Source organism: Drosophila albomicans, chromosome X, assembly GCF_009650485.2.
Source record: "Drosophila albomicans strain 15112-1751.03 chromosome X, ASM965048v2, whole genome shotgun sequence".
NCBI lineage: Eukaryota > Metazoa > Arthropoda > Insecta > Diptera > Drosophilidae > Drosophila > Drosophila albomicans.
Window position 1 is genome coordinate 2,749,820 of NC_047627.2, and position 18,283 is coordinate 2,768,102.

Genomic DNA, 18,283 nt, shown 5'->3' on the forward strand with positions numbered 1-18,283 from the left:
TAAAAAAGTAAAGCCCATTTTTATGAAGTGAAATCTGTAAGAAGTATACTTTTTGGAAGCTTTTTCGTAGCTGTTAGATAAAATAGAACGAGAAATATTCATCGCAAATAATAATAGAAAAAATAATCTCAACTTCTCTCGTTGATATGCAAAAAGAATTAAGCATATCTACTTCTAACTTGTTGAAATATTTTTAAAATGAAACTGTTGATAAAAATTGTATGTCGAAAATGTGGAAAATGTCAAGTTTTTTGCAATTGAAGTTGAACTGCATTTGATAAAAAACTATTTGTTTGTGCTGGGGACAATAAGTTGAATTGAAAATTTCTTCACATGCAGCTGCATGTGGAGAAGTGTAAAATAAAAAAAAGAAAGCGGAATGAATAAGTGGGTGATTGGCGCATTCATTTGAATTCACACTCACACACACTCAGCGAATAATGCCGTGTATTGTGTGTGTGTGTGTGTGTGTGTGTGTGTGTACATACGTAGATGGGAAAATGGGATATGGATATGGATATGGATTATGTTATTGCTGCTGCTGCTGCCTAATGAAGAGTACATTTGCTGCAAGAGGCGCATGGTGGAACATGTGCGTTTGTTGTGTTTGTTAGTCCCTCTGCCCTCCGCCTCCCTCTGCTCACTGCCCTCTGCTAGCGGTTGCCACAATGCGGATAACTTGAGGCAGCTGGGCGCATGCGTTGGACCCAGCAGAGCAACAACACTTGCACCTACCAGCTCTCTCTCTCTATCTCTCTCTCTCCCACTCTCTCTTTCTCGCTCAGGTGTTTACAACTTCCAACTTGAAATTTCAACTGTCAAACTGTTGGTAAAAATGAATTATGTTGTTGTAGACTGCTGAGTATATCCTTTTGCTCTTGAAGTTGCTCTCGTTCGCTCTCTCTTTCTCTCTCTCTCACTCTTCCTCTCTCGGGCACACACACTCGCACACATGCACACTTGAAATGCCGGCGAAAGAAGCGGCCGCTATGGAAAAGTGTCGCACAGCAAAGTTTAGTCGGAAATTAGACGCCAACGCGTTCGGGTTGACAGTCTCTCACTCTCACTCTCTCACGCTCACGCTCTCGCACACACTCACACACACACGCACTCTCCGCTCTCTCTGGCTCTCACTTTCTGTGTCCACACAGTGTGGCCAGTGAGTGTGGAAAAGTTGTTGAACGCATCGCAAATCGCAACGGAATCGCAACACAACGCAACGCATCGGCATCGCTTGGATTGATGTAGAAATCAACAAATAAACAAACAAACAAAAAAACACGTATGTAGAAATTATTAATTTGATGTAGAAATTGAGATCCCAGACAGCTTGTTGACAACGTGATGAGGAAATTAACAACGCAAATGACTTTTCTTCTATTGACTCGCGTTTGTTTTCCTTTCACAACTTTCGTGTGTGTGTGTGTGTGTGTGTATAAAGGGTATATAAAGGGGGCGGGTTTGACGTCTGGAATATAAAGCATATTTATTTAATCATTGCTAGTGCGAACATCAAACACACGAAGAGTCAAGCGAACACAGCGCACACATCACACAGAAAGCACAGAAAGCACAGAAAGCACAGAAAGCAAGCGAGCGAGCGTGAGCGCCCACTTGAATTTTCTAAAAATAAGAGCTCACTTTATTTTGATTTTGATATCGCGATTTCCATTCCCATTTCCATTTTCGATTTCCCTTTCATTTCATCTGTAGCTCGCTGCGCCTGCACTTGTGCGCCATAAATCAAGAGCGCTTGATCAATTGAGCTGTCGAACAGGTGGCACACAGAGTGTTGCGCCTTCAAAGCATGTTTCTGGCGGTTAATCAAAGTCTCCACAACTCAAAGAGGCGGCGCGATGAGCAAGCTTCCTGCTCGCAGCCATCCCCGGAGAGAACAGATTCCACAACGCAGCTGGTGGCCAATATGACAGCGACAGCCACAACAACAACAACAACATCTCTTGGGCATAAATGCGAGAGTTGCCAGCACATACAACAACCACAACAAGAACCACAACCACAACAAGGCAACGATGAGCCGCCCTGCAGATGTGACTGCAACTGCATCAATAAGCCATCATCTATGCAAATGCCAATGGCATTGCCAATGGTGCGCACCTCCCTCGTCCTCGTCTACATCTATCTGGGCGCCCTCACACTAATGCTGGCCACCCTCGCCATGCTCTTCTATACGCACAGTCAGGCCGCGCAGGAGTCGCCGACGTTGTCCACGCTCCTCAATCAGCGGGCCTTTCACGCACAGTTCCACAGCGAACTGCTTCGATCGGAGCAGGTGTTGCGCACGATGGTCACCCAGATTATGGAGCGCGATTATCCCATGGACATGAGGTAAGCACGAGTCCTCGATCTGTCAGCTGTCGATCTGTTCACTGTATATTTGTGAAACTAGTTCCGTGTTTAGTTCCCCAACAATTAACAGGTTTAGTTGGCGTGGCTACAAAAACGAATTTTCGGTTCAAAGAAAACTTAACTTTGAAATCAGTTGCGATCTTTTAATATGTCTTTGAAACTAGTTCCTAGCTCCTAGAACAATTAACAGCATTAGTTAGAGTAGCTTCAAAAGTCCGTTCTGCTGTCTCACTGAAATTTGCTGAGCTATTTCGAGTTCGATTCAATTCTCAGTTACTGACTTTTAATTTAAATTTGAAACTAATTCCAGTTTCAGTGCTCGAACTATTAAAAGTCGTAGTTTATAGATGCTAAATATTCATTTTACAATTTAGTTATTTAGTAGCAGCAATTCAAAGCAATAACTTTCATATATCCTTCTTTAACATAACATTTTAAGATTCAGCCTTTTCCTTTTTTTTTTTTTTTTAAATCTACTGCAAGTCTCAGTTACAGCTTAGGTCTTAGTAATCAACTATTAACCGACTTAATAAGAGCAGATATATTATAAATTTGAATCTCTCAAAAATCATTTGAAACCTACTTAAATAAAGTAGATAATTTCTGTGAAATAGTTCTGTTGTGGAGTTTCAATTGAACGAAGTATAAGTTCGTGAGTCCCATTCATTAGCTTCAAATCTTTTCAGATCCTGATCCAATTCGAAAAGGTAGTTGATGGTAGTTTTAGTTAAATTAGCTTATTGCTTTCATATTTCTATTAGAATGTATTTCTTTTTAAATTTCATTTAAACTAAAAATTGGCAATACTCAAAAATAAATTGAGACAATCTGACCAACGAGAATAACACTCACACTTATCAATATCCTTTAATACTTCACAGAAATAACTTCCTTGTAGTCAGGTGTATCACGTAATACTTTAATGAGCAACCCAACTTCGTTGCTATAGTCTCAATATCTGTTAATTTAATACCCATTAAAATAACTTTCCTGTACACATTTCTTACCTTACCTTCACTAAAATAACTTCCTTGCAAAAGAGTTTGAGTCTTTGGCGCAAAAACCCTACAAGCCAAACTAGTGCTAATTAATTGTTTTGTGTTTGCCATCATAGCACAACCACCGTGCAGCCGAGCAGCTTGGGACTGAGCGTGGTGCGCAACGAGCGCAAATTGAACGACAATTTCCTGAGCCATTTGCCGAATGTGAAACGCATCCGCAGGGACATCGCCTCCTCCTCGCCCGCCTCCATGCACGGCAAGCATCACATAACACAGCGCCTCTAAGTTAGTCTCTTTAACTAATGATTTACCTCCTTGCCACCTACACTTGCAGCAGATCCACTGATTGAATTCTTCAATCCAAATCATCGCAAGGCGCTCGAGGAGCAGGACACCGAGATACGCAAACGAACCGGTCTCAAGGGCGCGGCGCCAGGCGGCGATGAATGGATCTATCTGAACACCTATTGCCGTGTGCCCGAGAAGATTATCACCGGCTTCTGCAAGGGCACCCAGGACTATTGCCCGCCCGCACCACAAGGTCCCCAGGGCGCCGTCGGACCCAAAGGACCCACCGGTAATCCGGGTCTGCCCGGCATACCCGGTCCCAAGGGCAATCGCGGTGATGTGGGACTACCCGGTGCACCCGGGGTCGATGGTGTGGGTCAACTGGGTGCCACCGGGCCGCGCGGACCCAAGGGAGACGCCGGCGGCATTGGGCGAGCCGGATTGGATGGGCGAGACGGTGTGCCCGGTGAACCAGGCTTGGACGGTGTGCCGGGACGAGCGGGTGCCGATGGCAAGAACGGGCTGGCGGGACGTGATGGCAAGGATGGTATGCATGGCAAGGACGGCAAGGATGGCATGTCCATAACGGGGCCAAAGGGAGCACAAGGTCCGCCCGGCGAGCGTGGACTGAAGGGTGAGTGACCGCAATCTCAAAAGATCTTCTACGAATCGAAAATATAGTAATATTCTCCTCTCTATGTAGGTATTGCTGGGCCACGCGGACGTCCGGGCAAGCCAGGCACCAATGGCACACCTGGCATACCTGGCGTCAATACCTGGAAGATGCAGTATCCCAATGGCAGCGCCACCAGCGACCTGCTTATACCGCCCTCCATAACAGGTGAGTGAGTGTTGCGAGGCGTTGTGTGTTCAATTATTTAGTTTGTTGTTGTTGTCTATTCTCAGACTTGATGTCACCCAACTTCCGACGCAGCGTCATAGTCGAGGAGGGTAAAACCCTGAACATGAGCTGCTCGGCAACAGGTAATCCACAGCCGCAGATCGAATGGCGACGCGACGATGGACGCACCATAAATGTTAATGGCATTGAAAGTGAGTGAGAGTAGCCAAGAAAATATTTATTTAAGACAACTTTCCTGTTTAACAGTGAGCTCGATTAGCGGTCAGTTCATCAAGTTCACGAACATCACGCGCCATCAAATGGCCGCCTACACGTGTCATGCCAACAACGGCATTCCCCCAGTGGCCAATGCCACTTTCCTGGTCGAAGTGCACTGTAAGTAAATGCAATCTTTTGACTGGCTTGTGTTAATTCCGCTCTTTGGACAGTTGCGCCAATGATCTCGGTTTATCGGCAAATGATCTATGCGGAGTATCAGAGTAGTGCCACCTTGGAGTGTCAGGTGGAAGCCTTCCCCGAGGCTATACGCTACTGGGAGCGTGCCTACGATGGCAAGATACTTGATCCCAGCGACAAGTATCGCATCGAATCCTATCCAGATGGGTGAGTCTAGAGTCTCCAAACATTCTCGCTCTCTATGCTCAGCAAGTTCGTTTAGCAGTTTCAAGACCTCGATGCGTTTGACTATCATCAACTTGCGCAAGGACGACTTTGGCTACTATCACTGTGTGGCACGCAACGAGCTCAATGCTACCATGGTTAACTTTGAGATTGCACGTAAGTCACATACTTTATGTATGTGATATATATTATACGACTGCTGCATTTACAGCTCAGGATCCCAACAGCGAGACGCCCTATGTGGGCAACAATGTCAAGGTCTATGGCCAGCGACCACCCGAAAGCGAATGTCCAGTCTGTGATCAGTGTCCCGACCCAAGGTAGATAGACTAGACTAGACTCTATTCAAACTTACTTAATAACAAATGTATTTAATTTCATTTAGCTTGTATCAGTGCAAGGATTCTATTTTAAACAATTTCGAGATACAACCGACGGGCAATCTCAGCTATCCCGGACTGCCAAAGCGTGCGAAGAGTAAGTCGCTAATTCGAATAGAATTCCATTAAAATCTAAGACTCCCTCACTCGCTGTAGACTGCTATTTGTATGCTGTGGGCAAGCCAGTGTTCCATAAGGTGGTCAACGAAAAGTTTGGCTCGTGGCTACGCGATGCTGCCCCCCGAGACATTGATCGAGAGAAAACGTTTGTCACCAATGAGAATGATGCCTACAATCTGTTTGAGTTCTCCACACGCATACAGTATCGCATGAACAGTGTGCCCAGGCACAAGTACGAAATAACCGAAGGATTTCAGGTGAGCAATATAACTCATTTCGCAGTAATGAATTGATATTATTTGATTTGATCTTTTTTTTGCAGGGCAATGCGCATGTGGTGTACAATGGTTCATTCTATTACCATCAGAAGAACACCGATTTGGTTGTCAAACTGGATTTGACAACCTCCAAGAAGACAAGTAAATACGAAGTATTTCTCAAAAATAAATAGAATGTATATTTGACTTTCTTAAACAGCCTTTCAATTGCCCTACGCTGGAGTCGCTGCTGGCAATCGACTCTACGCCACCGATCACAATTACATGGACTTTAATGTGGACGAGGTTGGTCTCTGGGTCATCTACAGTACATACGACTCGAACAACACTCTGGTGGCCAAAGTAAGTGTTTGATAAGTCACTTTTAATGTGATGTAATCTACTAACGAATGTATCCTTGCTTTCAGCTGGATTCAGAGACACTGCGCATGCAGTTCAATTTCAATATCACACTCGATCACAAGCAGTTTGGCGAAATGTTTATCGTCTGTGGCAATTTGTATGCCATCGATTCGGGCACCGATAAAAATACTCAGATACGATATGTCGTCGATCTGTACAAGGGTAAACTGCTCAATGCCAATTTACCCTTCTCGAATCCCTTTAGCTATACCACAACAGTTGGCTACAATCCTCTCACAGTGGTAAGTTTGATTTCTCCATCATACTATATGATGAGAAGGAGTTCTTTATTGAAGTTGCTTTGCTATTTTCAGGAACTTTACTCCTGGGACAAGGGCAATGCACTCACATATCCTATACGCTACAATGAACATCGTTTGGCTACAGATAATATGTAATAGAAACACGAAATGTTTTACCATATCTATAGTATGAATATATAAATATAAACTGTTCTTTTTTTTACCACAACAAAGAAACTAAATCATTTTATTAAAGCATTTACTATTCGCATAGTTAGCCTTTGGACTGGGCACATGCTCAAATATTAGCAGCAAATTTCCGATTCTATTATGCGCTTCATAATTGTTAGTGCAATCGTAATAAATTCGTAGGTGCGAACAATTAATTTGTGACAACAAACAAACAAACTGCGGTCACCAAAGACAAATAACAAATATCACAACTTAAGAAGGGCTCATAATTGCCAATGCAAATAACAAATAACAAACGTCGCAATTATTTATATCTTTGGGAGCAGCTCTCAAATTTTAATGAAAACAACCTCCAGCTTATCATTTAACTTTGACTTTGTCATGCACCCAAAATAAAAACTAAAAATAGTTTTTGACAGTCGTAAAAAACGTCGGAGAATAACTCTGCTAACAAATGGCAGTTTCTTGAACTGCCATAAAATGCTATCATAATAATTTTAAAGATTAAATGGTTAGTAAAATCTAATTAAAATGCTAAAAAAAAACCCTCGTAAATTCCTGGCTAATTGTTTGCCTAGAAATGGCAAACTGCAAAAAAAGTTAATTGTTGCCAAACTTGATGGAATGCAGCAGTGCCAAAAATTGAAAAAAAGAAAGGGAAATGTAAAACTTTGCGTATTCTGTTAGCGTACGAAAGTTGACCCTAATGAGCTGAAGCGAATGCTTCCGTTTCTCAAAATGTATTCCTTGGCGATGCTGTCTGCAATTAGCTGCGATAATGTTGACATTATCCCCGTCTGCTTCATCAATTATGTGTATACGGCTGCTGCTACTGCTGAAGCTGAGAGAGCGGAAAATGGCAGCAACAAGTTCAGTTGCAGCAACATTTAGTGGCAGCCAGCGGAAACAGGGCCAAAGAGAAAGAGAGACAGATGGAGGAACTCTGCTTTGGGCTTTTTGGCTTCTAACTGCAACTGTGCTAAAAGCTTTTTGGCCTTATGACTAACGCGACTAACTGACTGGCTAATTGAATGACTCACTGACTGACTGATTAACTGGCTCTCTGGTTGACTGACTGGTTGCTGGACCAACTGATTGACTGACTGACTGACTGATTGACAGCCTATCAATATGCAATACTCTCATCAGCATCAAAAGCATTTCGTTGTCTCTGACAGTCACCATGGGCAACCAGCGAATTGTCACCCTCGAACTCTCACACTGTGTTTCTGACTCTCTGACTTCTTTCCCATGCCTCCAGCTAGACACATTTGATTGCTTTGTGCTTTTGCGCCCACACGCAGCACGATTGCGTCCCTCACTTCCCTTACCTTCCACTTGTCCTAGCAAATCCCGTTCCGTCCTGTCACATTTCAATTCCATTCGACATTTGCTGCATGCGTGTGCTACTTTCATTTGATGATTTCGTCTCCCTCTCTGCGCTCTTCCTCTCGCATTGCATATTTGACAATTTGCATGTTTTGCCCAGCCCTATTCCCGTTTTCACCCCGATTTCGGTTGAAACTATGCCACTTGTTTGCCTTTGTAATTGTCGACGAAATTTCGAAACTGTTTTTCTCGTTTGCCTGCCAAAATGTTTTCTTTTGCAAATTCCATTCAGCTTTTGGTAATCAATGCTGCACATGCAGATCGCATTGCCAATTGACGAATTCAGAATGCAACAGTCAAATGCCAATAATAGATAATAGAAAATAGAAAATAGAAAATAGATAATAGATAATAGATAATAGATAATAGATAATAGATAATAGATAATAGATAATAGATAATAGATAATAGATAATAGATAATAGATAATAGATAATAGATAATAGATAATAGATAATAGATAATAGATAATAGATAATAGATAATAGATAATAGATAATAGATAATAGATAATAGATAATAGATAATAGATAATAGATAATAGATAATAGATAATAGATAATAGATAATAGATAATAGATAATAGATAATAGATAATAGATAATAGATAATAGATAATAGATAATAGATAATAGATAATAGATAATAGATAATAGATAATAGATAATAGATAATAGATAATAGATAATAGATAATAGATAATAGATAATAGATAATAGATAATAGATAATAGATAATAGATAATAGATAATAGATAATAGATAATAGATAATAGATAATAGATAATAGATAATAGATAATAGATAATAGATAATAGATAATAGATAATAGATAATAGATAATAGATAATAGATAATAGATAATAGATAATAGATAATAGATAATAGATAATAGATAATAGATAATAGATAATAGATAATAGATAATAGATAATAGATAATAGATAATAGATAATAGATAATAGATAATAGATAATAGATACTTCAGTACTTTTCTATTCCTTTAGATAGTAATTATTGTACCATCTCTCAAAACATCACATTGGCCACCTTTGGCCTTTTGTGTCACACACAGCAGCTGCTTCGAACTCATCGATTATCTATTTTACCAGTACCCCTTCTAATAGAAAATAAATAGTAACGCGGAACCCTTCCGAAAATCTCATAAATCTTCATCGTAATTATGATATCGATTTGCGAGAATGCAAAAACAGAAAAACCGATTAAAATTTAGTTTAGGTGACAGTTTCAATTTTTCACAGTTGCGTTGGCAATTTACAGTTTACCCCTCCTCCCCCTCTTCTCACACCAGACACACCTTAGATTACTATGTAGTCAATCAGCGTTCAATCACATTCTAATTAAGCACCATCTGGCATCCATTTTGGGTGCAATTAATTTGGCATTTACCGTGTGCAAGAGCGAGAGCGAGCGAAAGCGAAGCGTTCATGTGCTAGTGTTATTTTGATTTATGCCATTTTAAATATTACACGAAAATTTGGCAAAATGCCAAACAAAAGCAGCTTGACACGAACCCCTTGAACCTGCCCTTTGGTCCCCGTTCAAGTTCGTTTCATATCATTTTTCATCTTTTTTACAGAGAGAGAGAGAGAGAGTGTGTGAATGGTTGTTGTTGTTGTTGTTGTTGTTAGGGCTGGCACAGCTGCTGTTGGACAGCCATTTGTAAGGATAATGCGCCGTTGTCAAATTGCCAAAAGTCTGCGCGAGTGAGAGAGGGAGTATATAAAGGCCAGACGAGTAGTTGGGAGTGAGGTTGAAAGGAGGGAGCCGAGTTGTTGTTACGGGATCAGAAACAGCTGTTTAGCACCAAGCATATTTGGCAGTTACTTTCACTTTACTTTCACTTTTGCCACCCCACCAATCCTCCGTTCGACTCAACAAACAATTGTTATGCTTCAGCTGCTGCCAGCTGACCACAGTCTCCATTCCACTCCACTCTACTTCGCTTTAGCTTTCTGCTCAATTATCGGTTTCAATTGCCGAAAGGGTTGAGCACTTGACAAAAAAAGAAAAAAATAAAGAAAACATTGGCAAGTGTTATTTAAATTTTGAACAGCAACAACTTGACTTCACTCGGTTTCGTAGCAGTAATAGAAGTAAATGGCATGCAAACAAAACGACAGCAATTACAATGAGGACGACAACCACACAGCAAATAGCAAATATGCCAAACTGTCGATGCGTTAAATTATTTCCCATGATGGACTCGACTTTGCACTCGCAGCTTGTGGGCGGCAGGCGCTGACAGAGTCTAACACGTGGGCGTGTCAGCTCACTTAAATGTAACCCTCCATCCACAATCTTCTCCCTTCTCTGTGGCAGGTTATATCGATTTACATAACGGAGGCTTTCAAAGGCAGTTCTCTGCCAGCAATTACAGCAAAGCATATTTAAATGACACAAAAAAGATTGCAAAAGGCAACTGCTGTGTTGTGTGAGAAGCGCTTTTGCACTTTTAGCCACGTTGAGACAATTGGTTTTATTATGCAAATTGCGGCAGCCAGACTGCAAGTCTCTCAGCAGAGTTGCGACGCTTTTTCTTCTTTTTTCTGTTGTGATTTTGTTTTTTTTTTTTTTTTTGTGTTTTAGGCACCTCTGAACCGAAGAAGAACCATGAAGCGAAGCTGCTCAAATATTAATGCTGCGAAACTGCGAAACAAGCAAAAACTGTTTACTGTTAAACCATCGAACCAAAGCACACGACTTTTGCCAGCCAGATTACAAATTCTCTTTCACGTTCAAACGAAAACCAATCACATTTCGTGTCAAAAATAAAGTAAAGTTTTCAGCACAAATCTGCACGATTTAGTTGCATTGCAATGCTTAAAACTACTTGAAGAAAAAAACTCAAAGTTTATTTCAGTATATTTATATATATATTATATCAGTGTCAAGTAATAATAATAATAATAATAATAATAATAATAATAATAATAATAATAATAATAATAATAATAATAATAATAATAATAATAATAATAATAATAATAATAATAATAATAATAATAATAATAATAAATAATAATAATAATAATAATAATAATAATAATAATAATAATAATAATAATAATAATAATAATAATAATAATAATAATATTAATAGTAGTAATAGTAATAGTAATAGTAGTAAAAATAATAATAATAATAATAATATGTAATATGTAATAATAAAATCAAGATGCATTGACTTCATTTTAAGATTTACTTTTGAACTTCAGTGTATCAGTTTAGATAAAACTTATACACTCTCATTTCAGATGTTGTCCTAAACTGAATGATTGATTGATTGATTGATTGATTATAATGCTCCAAGCGGGGTTTTTTTCTGTTGCGGCCCTGCCACTTGCAGTATTTATGCACACATGCTGCCCCATTTGACGTGGCAACTTTACAGCGAGTTGCAATCGCAATTGCAATCGCAGTCATAGTAATAGTAGTTGTAGTTGTAGTTGTAGTTATAGTCATTCACATGGTGCTGCATTGTTTGGCAGACAATGGGGCAGGTTGATGCTGCTGCTGTTGGTGTTGCTGATGCTGATGCCAGGCGTTTGCTGCGTGCCACAAACAAAAGCTGCAGGCGCACAATGCCAACCAACAAAAGCAGAAGCAGCAGAAGCAACGATTGTCATGCCTCAAAAATAAACACACACAGTTAGACAGAGAGAGTGAGAGCGAGAGCGGGAACTTGCTCCAACAGTTTGGTCTCAACACTCGGCCAAGTGCAGCCTACACAATGGCCAAGGAGGCTGGCAAGAGCCGGTATGGGGGGAGGGGTGTGGCAGGGACGGGTAGCAGCTGCTGCCCTTCATTGTACTTTTAAATGCGTTAATTGAGTGCTGCCAATTTTTTCTTTTTTTTCCATCTTCACATTTTTTGCGCTTCTTTTGTGAATGTTCGAGTGTGTGTGTATGTGTGCGTCAGTGAGTGTGTGTGTGTGTGTTTTCTGTATTTCGGTTGTGTTTTCTGTGGGTCCTCATTCATTTTGCTTGGTTACCCCACACACGAAATCAAAGTGAAATGTTCAGCTACTGCTTCTAGTTCTCTCGTATTTTGTACTTTTTTTTTGTTGATTTTGTTTTATTTTTTTGTATTTTTTTTATGGCTGCGCCAATTGAAATGTTAGCCAAGTTGTTTCTTTTTGTTGGCTTTTGTTGTTTTTGTTTTGCTTTTTGGCGACATTTTGAATCGCTTCGCATTGACACTTTGCTTTTTATGACCGCCATTAAAATGCCAAATGACCAGCACACACACATTCAGAGATATATATATATATATATATATATATAGCAGCCCTTACTCCGCTGCACTCAGCACACTCCCCCCTCCCACCACTCTTTTCTCGCTTCTCAGTGGTTCGCTTTAGTGCACTTCAGTGGACGCCCCTCGACGCGTGTTATGGCCATTGAGGCGCTTATGCGCTCATTAATTTCGCTTGAGCGAAGTTCAATGGAACACCCGCTACACCGACCCCCTCTCTTCACCATTCACATCCCCATCCCCATGCCCTGCTCTGCTTTAGCTATCTGCCGCAGACAAAGTGTTGCGAATTTCAACAGGCAAATGAAAAATGATTTGCCACAATGCTACCACGATACGAAACGTTGCTAACTCGCCAAAAAACGTTGCGCTTTGCGTGTTGCGCCTCCAAGCATCGATAAGCATAGCCGGAAGAACCAGCTAAGTTGTAGTCAGAGGCGGAGATGGAGATGGAGACGGAGTCGCAGTCGCAGTCGCAGTCGGAGTCAGCACAACTTGCCTCCCTAACAAATGACCGGCAATTAGACAAGTGAAATGCTTAACAACAGCAACTGAATGTAAATGGCATTGGCCAAGCACGAATCACTCGCTTACCATATCTCTTAACAAAACCCAACCCACTGGGATCCCTAGCCTTAGACCTAGGCAAATTCTACACAGAGAGAAAAAATTACGTTCTATAAACTAGAATAAAAGAGAGAAATTTTCGATCTTACAAAGAACCATTTTAAAAACAAGAATTCCAAATCGAAAATTTATTGATTAAAAACTTTTAAAATTAAGAACTTTTGATCGTACAATAAAAATACTTGAACCATGAAATTATAATTGAAAAATTAAAAATATACCATAGAAAGTTCTAAAATCTCTCAAATTCAAGAAATTCGTTTCTGCTTCTTAAAACAAGATATTTCTATCTTCTCTGAGCTAATGTAGTGTAATTCCTTTCTGTAAATTTTAGGATTACCGCTTTTACCGCATTAATCATTAAAGATTCTACGATTCAACTCTCGTTCTTTTTAAAATTAATAAAATAACAAGTGAGAAAGCTACAGTCGAGTGTACTCGACTCTATATATATATATATATATATATATATATATATATATATATACCGAATATGCTGAAAAATACTAAAAATATACCAAATGGTATGTTTGGTATATCGATAGTACCGCATTCGGCCAAAGCAACTAAGACCCCTAGTAAGTAGGCGTTTTTGCCCATACAAAAGTATTTCTTTAACAACTTCCACAATTTTTATCTGATCGCAACCAAATTTTCAGGAATCATAACTACTATAGTAATTATAATCTATACCAAATTACGCTTGTTATTCGATTTTTTTGATTTGCGGGGGCGGAAGTGGGCAAAAAATTTGAAACAAACTTGATCTGCGTGCAAACATAACAAATGCTGTCGAAAAAAAAATTATAGCTCTATCTCTTATAGTCTCTGAGATCTACGTGTTCATACGGACGGACGGACAGACGGACATGGCTATATCTTCTCGGCTGTTGACGCTAATCAAGAATATATATACTTTATAGGGTCGGAGATGCCTCCTTCTACCTGTTACATACATTTCCTGTCGGCACAAAGTTATAATACACTTCTACCCTATGGGTAGCGGGTATAAAAATACCATTAGAAATAAGTATAAGCTCAATAGAAATGCTATATGCCGTTTAATATCATAATGTGTAAACGCAACTACTCGTAAATATCAAACAATATATGGTATACAAACAAATATATACAAACGATGATTTTTATATATTTTAAACAATCCAAATTGGAGAATGCTTAATGATTGTCTAATGCTATTTTGGGTACAATTTTCATATATTTTCACTCTTGAAATAAGAATATATTCTTAACTCTCAAGACTGCAGCATATTGATAAAAGACTTAATCTTCTTATGTTATCATTTCAGCATGATACAAGAATGATTTCTTTTATTGCAGTAAGTTTGTTTTCCTGTGTACTTATATACTTTGTGTCGTGTGTAATCGGAATCAGGGCAATGTTTTATCGAGGTGTTTCAACAGTGAAAATGTTAACTATGTCTGGCTGCAATGGTCTTAGCGTGTTACAGGTTTAATTGCCAACCTTAAAGAATTTTCAATCTAGTTACTGGAGACACTAAACGGCTCTCAATTAGTGTAGTTTGCTTTTCCATACAAGAAATGTTTAAAGTATTCGCTATCCCATGGCGAATTTAAACTAAAATGACTCGAATCCAATCGCTGATCGAGTTTCGAAGAACATTGTATGTTATGTAAATTTTAAAGTCAGAGTCATTAAAAGACCCTCCGACTATTCCCCCAGCACACACACAACACCTTGGTGTTACTTTTCAAGCCAACACCAATGCGCAATGATTGGGCACAAAAGCTGCGGACATTTCAATTTCAATGCAAAATAGTTGACTGAGTGTGGCTGTTGCATGTGTGTGACTCTTTGTATGTGTGTGTCTGTGTGTGTGTGTTTGTTGTGTATCTGTGGCATTCATGTCCAAAGTATTTCGTAGCGTTGGCGTTAAATATTACGACCACGTCAAGTTCTTGTGCTGCTGCTGTTGCCGCTTGCGTCTGCCACATCCACTGGGTGACCCTTTGCATAAATAACAGCAACGCATACACACACACACACACACACACACACCACTATATATGAGAGGCTTATAAAATATTCATATGCACATGCCAGTCTCGTGCCTTTGAAGCTATCAACACACAACACAACACACAAAGAAAGCAAAAGGCGCTTCGCAATGGCAACGCCCAAGCAAATGGAAAAACTTTCATGCACATTTCTATAAATTCAAAGTTTACCTACTCTACAACACACAGCCGCAGTCGTAGTCGTAGTCGTAGTCACAGTCACACAGTCATAGTCAACGCAGGAATGTAACAAAATTTATGTAAATTTCGAAAATGTTCAACTGTTGCACACACTACTATACACACACACACAAACACACTCCAGAAAGTAACTACGAAATTTTATGTGTAGCCCACAGAAAGAAAGCAAGCAAGATCTGCGAGAAGCTAATGCACAAGTAAAGCCTAAACCATCCAGCAACAATCGAATGTGCTCGACTGTGAGATACCGGTACCAAAAAATATACCAAAAATACTCAATATACCAAAAGCTATATTTGGTATATCGATAGAGTACTACCTTCAATATATACCGCTACCCATTTTCAATAGGAGCAAAAGCATACGGTATTAATCTAGAAATATACCAGAAACCTTACAATATACCAAAGGCTATATTTGGATTATCGATATAGTACAACATTCAATATATACCGCTACACTTTTTCAACAAAAGCACAACAGTGTATTATTCTGAAAAAAAACTAAGAATACTACAATATACCGAAGGCTACATTTCGTATATCGATATAGCACTACATTCAAAGTATTCCACAGAGTAATCAATATACCAGATTCTCAACCAAAGCAACATACTTGTACATATACCGCTTGCACAAATTGATAATACCCTTCTACCCTACTGGTAGCGGGTATAGAAAGTGACCCAAACCACTGTGCAATGTTTTAAGTGGTCGCACCACAAGCAACCTCTTGTTTTTCCCCCAGCCCTTCTCTCTCGCTCTATCCTGGGCCCTTGCTTAACCCTTTATGTCAGCCTCTCTGACCTTCGTTGTGCTTATGCATAAAATGTGTCCAATCCTATTGTTGTTGTTGTTGTTGTTGCTGTTGCTGTTGCTGTTTCTGTTGCTGGTTGCCTTTTAAACACATTTTCCCTGACCAGCAAAAAGTATGCAGAAGACAAATTACAACCAAATGATAAATGTAAGTAACATTTACTTATTTTTTTACTTTCAAATTTAACAAACACACTTTCGCAATTTGCTCGCAATAAAAACATAGATGTTTTATACATTTTACACTTCAACTCCAACAACACACTTACATAGGAATATTCTCATTTATTTAACAAAAACTGACACATAAATACATATATCAAACGTTTATTAGCTATAACTGAAATCATATATTTTCCTTTTTTAAATTTAACAACTACGTTTTATTGTAATAACTAAAATATCATTTTTACATTATAACTATTTTTTAATTTCGAAAATCTGTGCACTGAATGTTGAGCATATTTTCCCCAGAGTCTTCTGCATATCTTGTAAATATATCTTACAGTTATCTATGAGAAATTCATTTGCTTTGCTTTCGCCACAAACAGCAAATGTGAAACATTTTCTACTCCAAATTGTAAAATTGGTCTAGTGCGTTGTGGTTTGGCATTAAGGCGGTTAAGCTAAATCCATTTCCAGGGACTCGTATAATTTAACTAAATCCAACACAAGAGCTGCTTCAGCTGCATTTTCAGCTTCAACTTCAGCTCTTATTTGTGCAACTCGTGCTTCTGCTGCTGCTGCTGCTGATTGTCACTCGTATAAGTTAGTGGTAACCCAATGGGAGTACTGAGAACCAGTGAACAGTGAGTGCTCAGAACAATTTCCTCAATCCCACTTCAAGTGATAACCATGATGATGCTTCTACGGCCACTTCAGCAGTAAAAGAAATTATTATATTCTATTCTCTTTCGAGCACTTTTCATTATAACTCCCGCATTTCCCGCACTGTCGCTAATAAAGCGAGGTATATTCGTGTAGAAAAAATGTTGCAAAATAGTGAATAATAGCTTGCTCCAAAATTTGTTGAGCTCTAAAATTCTAGTCAGTGAAAACAATCTTATAGTAAATTTATAGAATTATTGTTAGTTATTCAAGTTAGCATAATTCAAGACTTTTTTAGCTCTAAAGTTATATTCAATTCATATAGTAAAATAAAAATGTATTTATATATTTTTTTGTTTATAAAAAGATTACATTAAATATGCCATTAGATTTCACAAAGCCAAACGAACTTCATTTGATGTGCCGCTTGACTTGTTGCAAGCACAAAAACATAAAGTGAAGAACACAATTGTGCAGATAAGCAAGGAGCGGTGAGTCGAGGAGTTGAGGAGACAGCTGGCGGCTGGCGGCTTGCCACAACATGAACGTGCAACAGCACAGTGAAGTGCAGCAAGCAAATGTTGCCAGTTTCATTGGCCACTTGAGACAACGAGTGGGCTGCAAAATATACAAGCAACAGCAGAGCTTACACAATTTTAATAAGCGCCATATATTTAATATAAAATATTGAGCGGCATAAGCGACTGCTAAGTTTGTGGCTGCCACATTCCAAGCAGTAAGTAATGAAAACAACAAGTAAGTCGAGTGTGCTCGACTGTAAGATACCCGCCACCCACTTTCAATAAGAGCAAAGCAGTACGGTAATATTCTAAAAATATACCAAATATACTCAAATATACCGAAGACTTTGTTTGGTATAACGTACTACATTCAATATATGCTGCTATTCATTTTCAATAAAGGCAAAATAGTGCGGTAATATTCTAAAAATATTCCAAAACAGTATAGCAAAAAATACTGATATGTACCGAAGACTAGAATTGGTAGTGAAAATATACTATTGAGTACAAAATAGACCAACAAAAGCAACGAAGACGTGGGAACAACAGACTTTTTTGACATACATACTATATATGATAAAATGATTTATACATACATGCATATATGATTAAATGATTTATTTTTTTATTATTTTTAATTATTATCTGGTCAGTACAACATTTTTAATAGTGGCATATACTGTAGTTATTATTGTAAGCATCAAAAATCGCAACTTGAAGCTCAAAAAAAAGCTTGCTTTTCATTTTTTTTCGATTTGCGGAAAGTTTCTCTCTCTTTCTCTCTCTCTCTCTTATAGTCTCTAATATTCAGTGTTTTTATACGAATATG

General features: G+C 38.9%; 2 protein-coding genes across 6 annotated transcripts in view; one reads left to right on the plus strand and one right to left on the minus strand.

Moving 5' to 3' along the window:
- LOC117572014 (potassium voltage-gated channel protein Shaker) overlaps positions 1-18,283 on the minus strand; it is a 150,455-nt gene that overhangs the window by 129,349 nt on the left and 2,823 nt on the right. The window lies entirely within an intron of this gene.
- Positions 1,030-6,791, plus strand: LOC117572089 (uncharacterized). 3 transcript variants are annotated; one of them, XM_034254689.2, is made up of 16 exons: positions 1,030-1,282; positions 1,714-2,349; positions 3,485-3,627; positions 3,706-4,293; positions 4,363-4,500; positions 4,566-4,712; positions 4,768-4,896; positions 4,950-5,124; positions 5,180-5,298; positions 5,354-5,462; positions 5,528-5,619; positions 5,679-5,899; positions 5,965-6,061; positions 6,120-6,262; positions 6,328-6,564; positions 6,637-6,791. In XM_034254689.2, the coding sequence occupies exons 2-16, from the start codon at positions 1,808-1,810 to the stop codon at positions 6,718-6,720; spliced, it is 2,964 nt and encodes a 987-aa protein (XP_034110580.1). In that variant the 5' UTR covers positions 1,030-1,282; positions 1,714-1,807; the 3' UTR covers positions 6,721-6,791. The 3 variants fall into 3 exon arrangements, with proteins under 3 accessions (XP_034110580.1, XP_034110598.1, XP_051858413.1); XM_034254707.2 differs by having other exon boundaries at positions 5,183-5,298; XM_052002453.1 differs by having other exon boundaries at positions 3,709-4,293.